Source organism: Podarcis bocagei (assembly GCF_964188305.1).
Source record: "Podarcis bocagei genome assembly, chromosome: 10".
NCBI lineage: Eukaryota > Metazoa > Chordata > Lepidosauria > Squamata > Lacertidae > Podarcis > Podarcis bocagei.
Window position 1 is genome coordinate 16150384 of NC_138135.1, and position 16416 is coordinate 16166799.

At 46.0% G+C, this 16416-nt stretch overlaps 1 protein-coding gene across 2 annotated transcripts in view; it reads right to left on the reverse strand.

Moving 5' to 3' along the window:
* The window catches only part of BCAT1 (branched chain amino acid transaminase 1), a 70334-nt gene that overhangs the window by 21999 nt on the left and 31919 nt on the right, over positions 1-16416 (reverse strand). The window contains exons 4-8 of one of the 2 annotated variants that reach the window (XM_081210374.1): positions 15335-15391; positions 8166-8276; positions 6224-6343; positions 3016-3179; positions 173-315 (exon numbers count right to left, since the gene is read on the reverse strand). In XM_081210374.1, coding sequence (XP_081066500.1) covers positions 173-315; positions 3016-3179; positions 6224-6343; positions 8166-8276; positions 15335-15391 — 595 coding nt within the window. The remainder of the gene's footprint in view (positions 1-172; positions 316-3015; positions 3180-6223; positions 6344-8165; positions 8277-15334; positions 15392-16416) is intronic. The other variant, XM_081210375.1, reaches the window with a different exon arrangement.

The following is a 16416-nucleotide window of genomic DNA, read 5'->3' on the forward strand; positions in this document are numbered from 1 at the left end:
CTAAAACATTCCTGAAACTGCTTTGCTTCAGAGGAAACTTCAGGGCCCAAACAGGCAGATGACACGGCACTTGAGGCTCAAAGACCAGGCGGCCATTTTATTTGCCACAACGATGCCTGTCAGGGCTGAGGGAAATCATATGGTGTTGGTTAAACATGGCTGCCCACTGTACCTCCATCTTCATTTCGCCAGTACAGGAAGAGATTCATGGTCCCGACTTCCGTAATCTGATGGTCGTCTCCGTACAGCCAGAGAACCTGCTGACAGCCTAATTCCATGGCTTCCCGCTGAGCATAGATAGAGGAGCCGTAGTTCCTTTTGGAAACAAGAAGGAAATGGCAGGATAGGGTCAGGGCCTTTTTTCAACCAGAATTCACCAGAACTCAGTTCCGGCACCTCTGAGGTGGGAACCATTGCCATCATAAGAGAACAGGGGAGGCCTTTACGCCACAGCAGTTAAGATTAGGTTCGTTAAAGTTGCAGATCGCTTCCCACTAAAAAGTTCCGAAGTGATTTGCAAGCAAGTAAAGAAATACAAAATTACAAAAACTGGTTTGACAATATAATATACAGTAATCCCACAATTTACGAGGGGGTTACGGTTTGGGAATTGCAGCCAAAATCATGTATATTCAAAAGCCACTGGGTTCAATGGCAGGTGTGACTGTTGAAGTCATTTTCCCCCGGACTCCGTCCCCCTTTAAATTTTAAACGTATTTTTTTGCCATGTTCATAAAGCTGAATGCGCACAAGTTAAATGTGCTTACTGTACTATCATTGCTGCTGCCCCAAATCCCAACAAAATAAACATGTCTTTGCCAGTGCTGAAACAATCACTAGGTTGAGGTCCTTGTTCCCAGAGTAGTTTAAGATTAAATCCGTCTTCCAATACTCAGCCTGAATATTGACAACCTTGTAACTGGAATGTAGAAGAACCTGCAACCTCTTGCATGCAATGATATGCTCTGCGACCAAGCTATGGCCTCTCTTCTCCCACCTAAACTTAAGAAAATGGAATCTAGGACCTGCAGGAATCGCTTCCTCATATCAGATTCACCATCGCGAATTTCAGGAATGGCCAAGCCACCTTTCCCAGGACAAAAGCTTCCTGTGTGCTCTAACAAGCAAGCTGTGCTGGCTAAATCAACCGCTGGGCCATCCTATAGCTCAGTTCTTCTGGCTGGAGCAACAGGCTGCTTGTCAGGCACACTGCCAGCCATGCCTCTGAAGCTATAAAATGCATTCCCGAAATGCCTGCATTTTGCTAGGCGGCCACAGATGCCTTTGCCCTGAGCCAAGGAAGAGAGAGAGAGAGAGCATTTGCAGCCAGGCTTGTCCCCTCAACTTGGCAGAAGCATGCTGATTCCGATGAAAGCAAAGTGTGTCGTTCCAGGGATGTCGCCAGCTTCCGGGGAACAATGCCGCCAAGCCATTACACGGCTGCTTCTCAGAGTTCCCGTACCCTGGGACGGGCCGCACAAAGGACGCCTGCCAGCTGCAAGATCAGCTTGTGATTAATGTGAACCGAGAAAATAGGCGGCCCATTTTGAGCCTAGGTCCTACCCGACAAGGACAGAGTTCCCAATTATGGCACAGCACACAAACAGATCCTGAACAGACCAGTCCCGTTGCGACGTGACTCAGATTTGGAGACCCTGTCCTGAACCCCCACCCCCACTTTGACTCGTAGGTTCAGGCTGGCTAGACCAGGTGTTGGGTGAACCACACTAATGAGCTCATTGTGAAATTAATAATAAAAATGCACTTATGTTTTCATTTAGTGCAGAAGTCGGCAAACAAAGGCCCGCTCGGCAAGTCCCCACACGCTGCGCTAAACCGGCGCAGCGCGGCTCGTGGATTCACTTCCACAGTATTAGCGGGGCTTTCTATTGGCTGCAGGAAGCTCCTGCAGCCAATAGGAAGCTGCAGACGCCTCCTCCATGCCAGGAACAGCATCTGCGCGTGTGTGCACACATGCAGGCACCTCCTCGGTGCCGGAAATAGTGTCTGCGCATGCACATGCGCATGCAGACGCCTCCTGCACGCCGGAAATAGCGTTTGCAAATGTGCGCATGTGTGCTCGCATGTGATCCAGCCTGTGGAGAGATCTCCGGGGGAGTGGACCGGCCCAGGCTCCGTAAGCTTTGCCGACCCCAGATTTAGTGTATGCAAAGCACTTCACTTCCCAGTAATTCTTACAATGAAAGACGATGTTGTGGTCCTTGTGTTACAGTTAGGAAATCTTTAATCTGCCAAAAGAAATGGCCAATATAGGGGATACTAGCAGGATTTTTGTTCTGGGGGGTTGTGGAGAATTAATACATAAGCCAAGGGGTGGCTTGCCCCATAAGTAGGGAGAAGCCTGCACCTGGGGCTGTGCACTGCTGCCAACTGCAATGTTTTCAGAGCAGTTAGGGATGCCTGCAAGGCACAATGACTATGGAAGAAGAAGCCATGGTTCACTGGTATAACCCATGTTTTGCATGCAAAAGGTGTTTGCCCATCTCCAGGAGATCAGATAGCAGGTGATGTGGAGGAGCTCTGCCCAAGCCCTAGGAGAGCCACTGCCCATTAGGGCAGACACTTCAGAGCTAGATGGATGGAACAATAATCTGTCCCTTTGAAAATGCATGCAGCTTGGAGCTCCAAAACTGGAGTATACTGTGTCCCAGAGGACATGTTTTTGATGCACTCTCAGATAAGAAGCATGCTCATCACGTGATTTCCAGCCTAGTCCGCACGTCGTGAACTGAGACTAGCAATGTCCTAGTCCCAACGCTGACATCTCCTCCAACTCTCTGGTGACCAGAGCTGGGAAATATCTCTGCCCAAGAAACACAGAGAGCTGCAACCAGCCGGAATGGACAATGAAGGGCTAGGTGGGCCAATGGCATGAACCCGAATGACCCACCCGTCATTTTGAAAATGAGAATCCAATGCTCTCATGCCTACATGGAATTCAGGAACGCTGAGCATTAGCGTCACATGGGTGTTACTTCATCAGGATGATCTTACCCTCCCAGCTTGCAGTCCCCGGTTCCTCCTTTCCAGGCTCGGACGTATTTCGGATCTGCCCATAAGGCTATGGGGTTGAAGCTGCCGCTCGAAAAGTACGGGCCCACAGGACTCAGTATGACGTAGAGGAGGGCTTTCGACGGCTTCTTGACTCCAAGGGACGGCTGAATAGTGGAAAGAGAGGTGACGTTAAGAGCATAAGGAGGGACCTACTGGATCAGACCAGAAGCCCAGTCTCTTCTCAGCAGTGAAACAGAGGATTATGGGAAACCCACCAGCAAACAGCAACAGCATTCTCTTGCATGGGATTCTCTGCAGCAGTTTTTCAGAGGCAAACTGCCCTATACTGGAGGTAATCCTCTACAACCATCACGACTATAGCAGCCACTGATACCCTTTACTTTCATGAATGTATCAAACTCCCTTTAAAAAATGACACACACACACACACCCCCATGTAAAATTTGGTTCTTCAGTCCCCATTCGGTTGAACAGTGGGTTCACTTCTAGTTCATGGCGTTGTTGTTTTTTTAAAAAGAAGAGGTTCTGAGTTAGCCCCGTTGGTAGAGCATGAGACTCTCAATTTCAGGGTAGTGGGTTCGAGCCCCAGGTTGGGCAAAATATTCCTGCATTGCAGGGGGTTGGACTAGATGACACTTGTGGTCCCTTCCAACTCTGTGATTCTAGAGAGCCTGATAGGAATGAAAAGGGCCAAAAATGAAGTAGGATGAGATCCAAACAACCCCAGATTGATTGATCTCAGGGGTCCTGGATGGCAGGCATGGCTCCCTTAGCTTAAGGTTCTGGATGGCAAAGGTTCCTTGCAGCCGACTTCCAAAGCCATCTGTAATGGGAATTGGGGTTGTTTGTGCGTAAACTGCAAACTGCTCCAAGCTAGCCATATAGCTAAAACCTTCCCTGGTTTGGCAGCCCTTGAAACGCTACTGTCTTAGTCACTGGCAGAATCCGTTAGTGGGCGGGAACTAAATTTCTTCCAACATAAAAGTTGCTTGACTCCAAGTCTCCTCCTAGATTCTCTGCACGGAAGCTTTCTGCACAGCGTGGGCGTGCCAAGCGGAGGTCCTGTGCTCTCTCCGCTGATTTCACTGGAAGAGTCTCTGAGCCTCCCCTCCGCCTTACTCTCAGCTTCCCCTTTCTCCCTGGTGTCCCCTGGATTTCTTTCCCCCGTGGAAGCTCTCTCTCTCTCCTTGCTAGTTCCCTCCCCTGCATCACTGGAGCGACTTTCCTCTCCTCTTCCCTCTGATGGCAGTTCCCTGACACCATCCTTCCAATAGCAGTTTGATCTGCAGCAATGAGCAAATGACAATCGAAACTTAGCTCTTTGCCACTGAAGAGGAAGCCACTATTAAAGGAGGAAGGAGCAGGTCAGGCTTGGGGAGTCGGAGAACCAGTTTATAATTGCCTCTGGTTTACATACTACTGCTACATGTTCCATATTGATTTAAAATTGGCTCACCTTCCATACCGATTTGAAATCATATTGATTGTGGAAGGAGGGGATATATTGGTTTGCTTTTGTTCTTATTTTAATTAAGCATTTTGCGTTTTTTATAGTGAAATTTTATGTCGCGAACCGCCCCAAGATCTGCGGGTGCAGGGCAATGTACAAATGCAATAATAAAAATAAATAAATATTAATAATAATAGAGTACTTCCTATGCAGGGACGCGGGTGGTGCTGTGGGTTAAACCACAGAGCCTAGGACTTGCTGATCAGAAGGTTGGCAGTTCGAATCCCCAAGACGGGGTGAGCTCCTGTTGTTCAGTCCCTGCTCCTGCCAACCTAGCAGTTCGAAAGCGCATCAAAGTGCAAGTAGATAAATAGGTACCACTCCGGCAGGAAGGTAAACGGTGTTTCCGTGCGCTGCTCTGGTTCGCCAGAAGCGGATTAGTCATGCTGGCCACATGACCTGGAAGCTGTACGCCGGCTCCCTCGGCCAATAAAGCGAGATGAGCGCCGCAACCCCAGAGTCGGTCACGACTGGACCTAATGGTCAGGGGTCCTTTACCTTACTTCCTATGCAACACAAGGGGACACATATTCTGCAGTGCCACACCTGAGCATGCACAACCAAACAGAAGGGAACCTACAGCTCCTTCTGGAGAATATGAATGTTCAAATGAAAAAGAATGGACAAGTTCAAGCTGTGCAATGAAATGAAATGAGAAAACACTTCCACTAGGTGGCACTATGGTTATCTCTAAATACAGAAGCTGCAACTTTACAAAAGAGAACATCACACTTGGTCTCGTCTCTTCTCTATGCCGCACACAATGATTTTCCTACAAGAGTGCCATTTTGGCTATAGGAAAGAGTATGTACACTTTATTCTGTTTTTAGTGTTCTGTTGGGAGCCACCCAGAGTGGCTAGGAAAACCAAGCCAGATGGACGGGGTATAAATAAAAATAAAATTATTAGTCTTATTCTTATTCTTATTATTACTACTATTTTTACTATTATTATTGCTACTACTACTACTATTATTCTTGGCACCTCTTCCTTTACATGGAAAGAACCACGAAGGCACTTTTGTGTGAAGTAGGACTTATTCATTCACAAAGAGCACATTTGGATTTCTCTGCCGGCAACTGCAAGTTGCAAGGTTAAAAGCAGAGCCTTGATCTTGCACAGAAATCCTCTATGCTCAAACAATGCACAGACATTATGCCTTCCCAGGACAACAGAAAACACCAGCGCATGTCGGATGCTCTTTAGGCCATACAAAGGATCTGTGCATGTGAGCTCAGAGCTGTTAACTTCCATTCACACACACAACGCCCGCTTCTAAGTGCATCAAGTGAGGACTGGGCTACAAATGCAACAGCGACGAGGAGGCAGAATTCTGGAGGTGACGGAATAGACTGTCTCAGAATGCAGGTGGGAATAGGAATAGATGAAACTTTGCAGGGCTTTCCTTTTTTTAATGACACAGCAAGAAATAGGCTGGATTCAATATTTCTTTTTGATGTGCTCTTCCCCCCCCTTTTCTAAAAAAAATAATGCACAGATTTATTTTCACAGGAGGGGGAATTCTGAAACCGCTCCCAGACCCTGCAGTTTTAATGTGGTACAACTCATTCTGCCGCCTCTGGATTCTGCTGCCATGTTCAGACCAGGCCTCAGTTAGCATCCTGCCCGGTGCAAAAATGAATAAAAACAAAGAACAAGGTTAGTTTTCCCACACACCTCTGTCCCAATTAAAGTAGGGCGAATGTACAAGCTAGCGGCGGTCGAGTACGGCACCCACTCCTTTTCGACTTCCACGAGTTTCCGGATGCACTCCAAAAGCTCTTCTTTGTCAAATCCCTGGAAGCAAAAGCAGAAGAAGGCAACACTTAGAATAACCTTAACGTGGTTGGGAGCACACTTCAGCCGCGACGTTTAATTAGCCTATTAAACCAGAGGCCGTGACGTTCCAACTACCGCTAGTGAATGAGACGCCAGGAGAGGTCATATGATTCTAAACACCCAACAAACAAAACAGTTTAATTGATTTCATAGCAATTGTGCAACACATCTCTAAAGCACAAGTTTGGGCTGGACATTTTAAATGCCTGCAGGGGTTTTTTTTTGGGGGGGGGGTACAGGGAAGGTTCTTTGAGTCTCACATTTCTCCTTTATTACGGATTCCCCCCTTCACAACCAAGAGATGTATTAAAGCAGGCATCCCCAAACTCGGCCCTCCAGCTGTTTTGGGACTACGACTCCCATCATCCCTAGCTAACAGGACAAGTGGTCCTGAAGTGTTGCCATTCTAGAGCCTCAGACTCTTAATCTCAGGTTTGTGGGTTTGAGCTACGCACTGGGCAAAAGATTCCTGAATCAAATGGGGTTGGACTAGTTAAGGCATGTCCAAAGTCCGTTTGGGGAGCCTAATTCAGCCCCCCGGCTGGTTTAATCAGGCCCCAAAAGCTTGACAACTTGGGTCGGCCTTCACACATGTTCATTTCATCTGAGGCGGTTGGAGGATGGATGGCGGCTAACAGATTGAGGTTGAATCCTGACAAGACAGAAGTACTGTTCTTGGGGGACGGGAGGCGGGCAGGTGTGGAGGACTCCCTGATCCTGAATGGGGTAACTGTGCCCCTGAAGGACCAGGTGCGCAGCCTGGGAGTCATTTTGGACTCACAGCTGTCCATGGAGGCACAGGTCAATTCTTTGTCCAGGGCAGCTGTTTATCAGCTCCATCTGGTACGCAGGCTGAGACCCTACCTGCCTGCGGACAGTCTCGCCAGAGTGGTGCATGCTCTAGTTATCTCCTGCTTGGATTACTGCAATGCGCTCTACGTGGGGCTACCTTTGAAGGTGACCCGGAAACTACAACTAATCCAGAATGCGGCAGCTAGACCTGGGAGCAGCCGCCGAAAGCATATAACACCGATCTTGAAGACCTACACTGGCTCCCAGTACGTTTCCAAGCACAATTCATAGTGTTGGTGCTGACCTTTGAAGCCCTAAACGGCCTCGGCCCAGTATACCTGAAGGAGTGTCTCCACCCCCATCATTCTGCCCGGACACTGAGGTCCAACTCTGAAGGCCTTCTGGCGGTTCCCTCACTGCGAGAAGCCAAGTTACAAGGAACTAGGCAGAGGGCCTTCTCGGTAGTTGCACCTGCCCTATGGAACGCCCTCCCATCAGATGTCAAAGAGAAAAACAACTACCAGACTTTTAGAAGACATCTGAAGGCAGCCCTGTTTAGGGAAGCTTTTAATGTTTAACAGGTTATTGTATTTGGGTGTTCTGTTGGAAGCCGCCCAGAGTGGCTGGGGAAGCCCAGCCAGATGGGCGGGGTATAAATAATAAATTGTTGTTGTTGTTATTATCAAATCTGGCCATCTTTGAAAACAGTTTGGGCACCCCTGGACAAGATGATTCTGATAGCCCCTTCTACCTCTACCATTATATGACCTCATAATGGTCGCGTAGGAGCTCATTCGACATTTTGTGAATACGGATAAACAGCTCTGTGTAACCCAAGATCTTGCATCCTCTCTCACTGATGAATCTCCTTGGCAGAAACGCTGCTTTCGATCTTGGAAAGGATTTACCAGTCGGGATGAAAACACTGTCCGAAGTCACAGCGGGGGAAAGAGCAGGGGGAAGAAAAGCAAATGCTTGCATTACGCACTGGCAAAGTCGCCCGCAGAGCTGACCGCAGCATCCTGTCCATGTTGAGTCCCGGACGGAACAAGCGGATTTTGCCATCCACCCCTCGGTATGCCTTCATGCCTTCAAACAGCTAAAGGAACCAAGAAGGGAGGAATCGGAGAAGTTGAGCGGAAACAGCAGACAGCAGTGAATATCGCACACACATGAACATGCACACACACAGGTAAAATAAAATACTGTAATAATCAACGCATGTGCATTCCAAATGAAATCATTGATAGCTTTACATGTTCAGAATGTTAACATTAAATAAAAACTGAGCAACTTCTGAATCATTCCACACATGAGGTTTGCTGCCTCCTATACCCACCTCTCACATTAGAAAAGAACTATCTAACACATTATTAAAGGGCTGCAAAAATGTACCCGACTTTTTTTGGGGGGGGCGGGACCTTCCAGTACTGGCACCCTGATTGATATTTTGTTCCCTCTAGGGCTGTGAGCTTCAGCTGGTTGATCAGTTCACATGGTTAACCTGCCAATTTTCAATCAGTGCCTGCCGATTTTTAAACAGCGGGGAGAAGTTGTTGTTTTTTTAAGCCTCCTCAAGTGCTTTTGCCTTGCTGGAATTTGCCTAGCTGAATTGTGACAGTACCTCCTACTTGGCTGGAAGGAGAGAGGAAGGAATGTGTAAGAACCTCTGGTTTTTGCGAAGCTGGAATGTAGTCAAAGGTAAAATTCGAATCCATTGCCCCCCTCAGTTTTGCCTTTGTCCACCCCTACATTTGCTCCTGCAACCTCTCTGGAATATTACCCTCAAGGGAATGTGTGCCCCTAACCCGCTGTTGAAAAGGTTTCCCTGCCTCATGCCATCCCACAATGAAATCAGGATTTCAAACTATGGATTGTGCAAGCAGTTTTGCCATGGAAAAAGTAAGCCAGGAAAGAAAATGGGAGGATGCAAGGGCAGGAGAGGGACTTGCAGTTTGTACACACATTTATGTTATGACCGAACTAAATATTGTGATTTTATCCTGTGAACCTCCCTGAGATCTGTGGGTATAGGGTGGCGTGTGTGTGTGTGTGTGTGTGTGTGTGTGTGTGTGTGTATGTTCCAGTAACAAGAAGCCGAAAGCACCAGCCTGAAGATGACGAGTGAGACCTCGTCGAAACGTCGCCTAGGCACCCCAACTCTTACACGGGAAGACACCCGAAGACACCAAAACCTGCATTCCTGTACCCGTGAAAATCTACGAAAGCAAATATATATATATATATATATATATATATATATATATATATATATATATATATATATATATATAAAATAATAATAATTCTAGTTTGGTTTGTCATTTTTAGCAGCAAATGGCAGGTTTTCAGAGCGATCCTTGGTGCGTTTACTGAGAAGTAAGTCCCACTGTGTTACAGGGACTTAACACTTAATATATTATATGTTTAGAAGTGCAGCTTTTGCTTATTGGAGTAGCAAGTTCTCGTAATCCTTTTCATATTGCAGCTTCAAAACACCAACGTATCTTCACCTTTTTCAAAAGCACCACAGTTTCATATCTATCCTAGCAATCACGACAGCGAAAAACATATTTTATTTGGTAAGAAACGAAAGCTGGCACATCTCAAAGCCGCGCCCAATCTACAGGGAGATAAGCTAAACTTTCAAGTGGATAGCAGCTTGTACTAGGATTGTCTTGGTGTCCCTGGTCTGAAACACTGACTGCCTAGATTCTTACACAGACCCATAGAGCAGAACAGCTATTTTATTTTATTTTACCCTAGATGCACTGTTACGGAAGATGCCCCATACTGCCTATTATTATTATTATTATTATTATTATTATTATTATTATTATTATTATTAGCTTTTGCTAAAATATCTCACAAAGTTTGGAGGCAAACCAAGAATGAAATCATTGCACAAGGACAAAAAGGCCTTGCCAATGCCTTTTCTTGTCTGTTCCTGGAAGGACGGGAAACATCTCGAAAATCCCGCAGTGCCCAAGTCAGCCTTTTCAAGTAGCTAAGGGGGAAAACCAGTGGGGAGTTCCAGACAGGATGACTAAACTGAAAACAGCAGAGAGATGGATTTTTCCATCGCAACAAAATGAGAGCTGGGCATGGGAGCTGGTGAAGTGTCCTGGCTAGGTCATAGAAGTCCCACAAACAAATCTCATTTTAGATTGGAACAGCCTGAACCTTTCTGTAGATTATGAGTTGTACATGTGAAAAGGATCTAGGGGTCTTAGTGGACCACATGCTTAACATGAGTCCACAGTGCGACGCAGCAGCAAAAAAAACCCAGCTAATGCTATTCTAAGCTGCATCAATGGAAGTATAGTGTCCAGGTCAAGGGAAGTAATAGAACCACTCTATTCTGCCTTGATCAGAACACACCTGTAGTACCGTGTCCAGTTCTGGCCACCACAATTTAAGAAGGATGCTGACAAGCTGCAATGTGTGCAGATGAGGACAACCAAGATGATTAAGGCTTTGGAAACCAAGCTTTATGAGGAACAGTTGAGTTGGGTATGTTTAGCCTGGAAAAGAGGAGACTGAGAGGAAATATGATAACCATCTTCAGAGATCTAAAGGGCTGTCACATGGGGGATGGAGCAAACTCATTTTCTCCTGCTCCAGGGGCTAGGACTTCCATTTGAAGGCACCTTCTATTGAAGGGCTGCCTGGTCTACCTCCAGTTTAAAGATAAAGAACTAGAAAATGGAAGACCAGCATGGGCCCTTGAGGTTGTCCATCAACAAGTAGCACATAATAATAATAATAATAATAATAATAATAATAATAATAATAATAGTTATTGGCCAGCTGACTGAGCAAGCCACACAGTCAGCTGAGCACAGCTTTCCACAACTATGGTAAAATGTATTGTGTTTCTGGTTTTCTTCTGTTTTTCTCTAGAAGAGGAAGACTGAGAGGAGATATAGCTTAAGGACTGTCACATGGAAGATGGAGCAAGCTTTTTTCCTGTTGCTCCAGAGTGTAGGACCCAAACCAATGGTTTCAAGTTACAAGGAAGGAGATGCCGACTAAACTTCAGGAAGAACTTTCTGACTGTAAGAACTGTTTGACAGTGGAACAGACTCCCACAAGAGGACTCTACCTTCATTGGGGTTTTTTAAAGAGGTAAGTTGACCATCTGCCAGGGATTCCTTTATTATTATTATTATTATTATTATTATTATTATTATTATTATTATTATTATTATTATTATTTCTATACAGCCCTTCTTCATCTGGGGATCACAAGGTGGTTTACAGTACACAAACACAAAAATACATAACGTAGTAATGAACAAAAACAGTAACCCCCCTCCCAATTATTATTTTTAAAGGGCATAGATTGTTTCATGAGTCAAAGGCTTGGGAGAAGAGAAATATTTTTGCCTGGCACACAAAGATAAGTAAGGAAGACATCAGGTGAGTCTCCCTGGGGAAAGCATTCCACAAATGAGGAGCTGTTCTCATGTTGCCTCCAGTTCATATGGGGTTGGACTAGATGACCCATGGGGTCCCTTCTGAGTCAACAATTCTATGCATCTATTTCAACCAGAGTAACTATTCCTAAATCATCATCATTAGTAGATTTCTTCACCACAAAAGTCCCGGGGTGGATTACAACTTGTGAAAATTCTTACCATTTATTTTTTTTTTAAAAAAGGAGGGGTTACAACAATTTAAAAAATACAATATTAAAAAATAAGTTAAAATGGGTTAGCATCAAAATAATAAGGTGCATCCTCAAAATCTCTCTCTCTCTCTCCCTCTCTGAGGTGTCAGAGGTTAGAGAGGGCCGTCCCTGATCTTAACACCTGAGAGGGTCCGCGAGTGCAGGTTCTCTTTTGAAACGCCACATTTCCTTTGTTTTGGAAATCTGCAAGCGCCCTGCCTATCTGCAAGCCACCCATTCCATCTTTTTTTTTTGGGGGGGGGGGGATAACAAACAGAAATCCCCAAGGAAAGCTGTAGTTTTGTTATCAGACAAACCAGTTTGTGAAGACCCTGCTCCTGTGGAAACTAAGCAAGTGGCCTTCTTAGCTATGACACCCGGATCAGGCCAGCCCTGTTATTGGGAAGAGTGAAGGGCTGCCCCAAGCAGCTGATTTGGGTACCATTAAATAGGAGCAACTTGGTATTCAATATACCGTTCCCGAAGTCCGTTCTTAAACCGAAACCGTTCTTAAACCGAGGCGCGCTTTCCCTAATGAGGCCTCCCACCGCCGGTGCCCTTCCACCATTCGGATTGCATTCTAGACTGAAGTAAAGTTCGCAAACCGGGACACTATTTCCGGTTTTGCGGAATTCGTAAACTGAATCATTCTTAAACCGAGGTACCATGTTTCTACTGTCTGGGAAGGGCAGAGTCGCCTGTGGGATTTTCTGCCTCAGGTGCCAAAATAACTTGACAGGCTTCGAGTATTATGTACCTTCACTTATTTGTGGGGGGGTTTTCTTGGGGGGGGGGTGTGCCATTTAGTGCTGTGTCTTAGGTAGCAATATGTCTCGGGCCAGCACTGACCCCAGTTGCGGAATCATCTCTCTGGGAACACCCATCCTGTTCCTTTGGTGGGGCTGTTCTCACATTACACTGGACCTAGGGACAAACTGCCCCCCCACATCTCGAGTGTAGCGTTTGTGTGTACCCTGTTTGCACAGTTCAGCTATTGTTTACACAGGTACACTGGATGCACAGCCACTGAACGTTACACGTGAAAGTCTAGTATTTGTGTACAGCTGAACCATTTGTGTACACAGATACATCTGTAATGTGTGAACAACTCTACTGTTAGCTTTTAGGTTCCCAGTGAAGACAAGCTTATTCTTCCAGGTTTTTCATATTCTAATGCCGCTCTTTTGTACTGTTTATTCACTTTGTTTTTAGTAGGCTAGAAACGCTTTTAAAATAAAAATACCATTAAGGAGGTACCCCTGGTGTATCTCTCAAACAGCCCAATGGGGAGGTGATAGTCTTTAAAGTGTTACGTTAGGCCAAAGCCTGTTACGATGCTAGCTTATAAACAGCTACTTGCATAGTTGCCTAGGCAACCGGCCAGAAAAGCTCGGAGTTATTACTTTAATTTTACACAGGGCACGCATGTTTACTTGGAAGTCGCCCCACTCAGGTCCTATTCAGGCATTCTTTCCTAAGTCTGTGGGCTAAAAGTGGGGAGGGGATATGGGCAAAAAATGGAAGTCCCACCTCACCATCCCTGGGCATGCCAGCCCCATGTTCTAAGCGAGGGTCCGAAACAGGATTTTCAATGCACAGAAACTGCTTTCAGACCTTCACTTTCAATTTCCAGTCTCCCACCCCCCTCCCCTTAATTTTTAGTTAGGGGTAAAAGCGAGTCCGTGGGGTATGATATTGGTGCAAAAAAGTATGTTGTGAAGAAAGTAGATAGAGACAAGGTTTTAGATAAAAGGTAAAGAACCGCTGGACGGTTAAGTCCACTCAAAGGCAACTATGGGGTTGCGACTCAAGGGGAGCTCTCCCCATTGCGGGGATTCGAACCGCCCACCTTCTGATCAGTAGGCCCAAGAGGCTCAGTGGTTTAGACCACAGTGTCGTTGCTCTGTCCCAGCTCCTGCCAACCTAAGAGTTTGAAAGTATGCCAGTGCAAGTACATAAATAGGTACCACTGTGGCGGGAAGGTAAACAGTGTTTCCGTGAGCTCTGGCACTCGTCCCGGTCCTCCGTGCACCAGTAGCAGTTTAGACATGCTGGTCACAGGACCTGGAAAGCTGTCTGTGGACAAACGCCGGCTCCCTCGGCCTGAAAGTGAGATGAGTGCCACAACCCCATAGTCGCCTTTGACTGGACTTAACCATCGTCCTTTGCCTTTTTTTACCTTTAAGGTTTTAACACACACACACCTTCAATCCCTCTTGCATAATACTAGAGGCTGTGGCTACCCAATGAAGGACAGACAAAACGAAGTGGTTCTTCATGCAGCCGACAGTTAAAATGCATGGAATTTACTCCCACGAGGTGCAACGACGACCACCAACTTGGACAGCTTTAAAAAGGGATCGGACAAATTCATGGAGGCTACTAGCCATGCCGGCTATGCTCTCCTGTCTCCTGGAAGCCACAGGAGAGGAGATCTCAGATCCTGCTTGCAGGTTTGACGCTAGACCTTTGGCCTCACACAGCAGGGGTCTTCTTATGGGGCACCAGCACTGTTGGGGGTGGGGTTTGTGTCCATGCCCCATCCCCACTTTGGGCTCATGCGCTTATGCCTGAATAGGACTTTACTCATCGCATATGAAAAGCAGACTAGTTGGACCTGTCAGATGCGCCAAACACCTCCTAAAAAATCAGTTGTTCACCAAGGTCTAAGTGGATGGTTGTGTGGCTTATCCTGTTCAATTGCTGACTTTCCTATAATACATGATGGGGTTTTTCCTGCATTTTGATTGTATTCTGATCTTTATTTCTATTATCTGATTGCACTGCATTGGTTTGAATAAAGGTCACCGCTAAAATACACCCCTAAAATGGCTTCTCCTATCTAAAAGAGCACCATTACAGTGATACCTTGGTTTACAACTGAAATCCGTTCTGGAGGTCCGGTTGTAAACCAAAGCAGGTTGTAACTCAAAGCGTGCTTTCGCCAATGGGGCCTCCAAAAAAAGGGGGGGGGGTTGTAATAATAAAAAAAATGGGTTGTAATCCAAAAAAATGGACACGCACTTCAGGGTTTGATGTGGTTGTAATCCAAAACGGTTGCAAACCAAGGTACCACTGTATAGGCTGCACTCAGGTTTCATGGAAGCCAGATGCAGGGATAAAGAGTTTACTGGATTTTGATTTTAAATGTTTAAGTGTTTTTGCCTCCCCCCCCCAAAAAAAATACCTCCTTAAGCGGTACATCTGTTTTCTAAATGAAGACAATATTGGAAAGGCTAGTTTAGGCTCAGTCTTGATGGCGGCATCCATACATTCATTCACACACACACACAAACAAACAGTAATAATCTGACATCTGCTGTGCGTCTGCAACACACGAGCTAGACCACGTAGCCTGCAGAGCCAGGATTATCATGGGCGGGGGGGGGGGTCACGGATCACAAGAAATGCAGCGAGACGTGGGTGGGGTGAGATGGGGGGGGAGGAATGCCAAAAGCATCATTGTCATGTTGTGTTATACCCACTGTATATTCATTGAGCCATAGCATTTGGAGCAGTTTCGCCTCTGTCAGTCCTCTTGGCTAGAGGAAACATGGTGCAACAAAGGTAAAGGGGGGAAAAATAAAATAAAAATAAAAAATAGGGGGGAAAATATGTATATATTAAAAAGAGCATATTGGTTATTAGCAATGAAGATTTCAGAGACAGTGTATTACACCAATAACGCTACGGCGAGCGAGACAAACATCCAGGATCCCACCGTGGCTCCTCGCTCCACATAAAAACAGGGGAGTCATTATCGACCCGGTGACCTCCAGAACTTTTGGGTTCCAACTTCCATCAGCCCCAACTGCATGGCTGACAATCAGAGGTGACGGGAGCTTTAATACAAAACATTTGGAGGGCACTAGGTTGGGGAAAACTGCCTGACTGCATCCAGATCTCCTCAGTCTAAAAAATTCCTCCCACCCCCCCAAAAATAACCCCCACAGAGTTCTTCTTTGGGAGGCAAGAGGTTAAAATGTTTACTTAAAAACAAAAATGGATTTAAAAAATAGAGAGAGCCTAGTACTGTCTTCCTGAGAGCTTAGAAGTTTTTCAGGGGAAAGGGTTTGGGGCCAAATTCTGTTCCCCATCTAAATCTTTGGAAAGCATGGAAGTTCAGCAATGCCAGAACAAATGTACATTTTTAAACGTGTCCAAGAGGGAGAGGACTTTACGGCCACATTTTTTCCACATGCTCTGTGGCAGCGGAAATGTGCACTTGCTGAGGCTCTGACACCAATGGTGGCATAACATGTTCCGTCTCGTTGGACATTTGGTGCCTTAACCGTTAACCATCCTGGTTTCTGGTAGTTACCAGTTCGTTTTGCTGCAGGAAGCTTCAAGTTCTACAACTGTGCTACACCACTATAAATTACTTAATTGTCCAGCAGAACGGCTGGCGTAGCTTGTTTTGCTTGTAAAGACAAGGGGCTAATTAACAAACGCAATCAGTTGCCTTTTGCAGTATCGAATGATGAGTTGTGTGTGCAAATGAATCAGCATGGGCCAGACATCACAGACAATACTTCCATAGTGTCTGTGTTTGAACATCACAAATAAA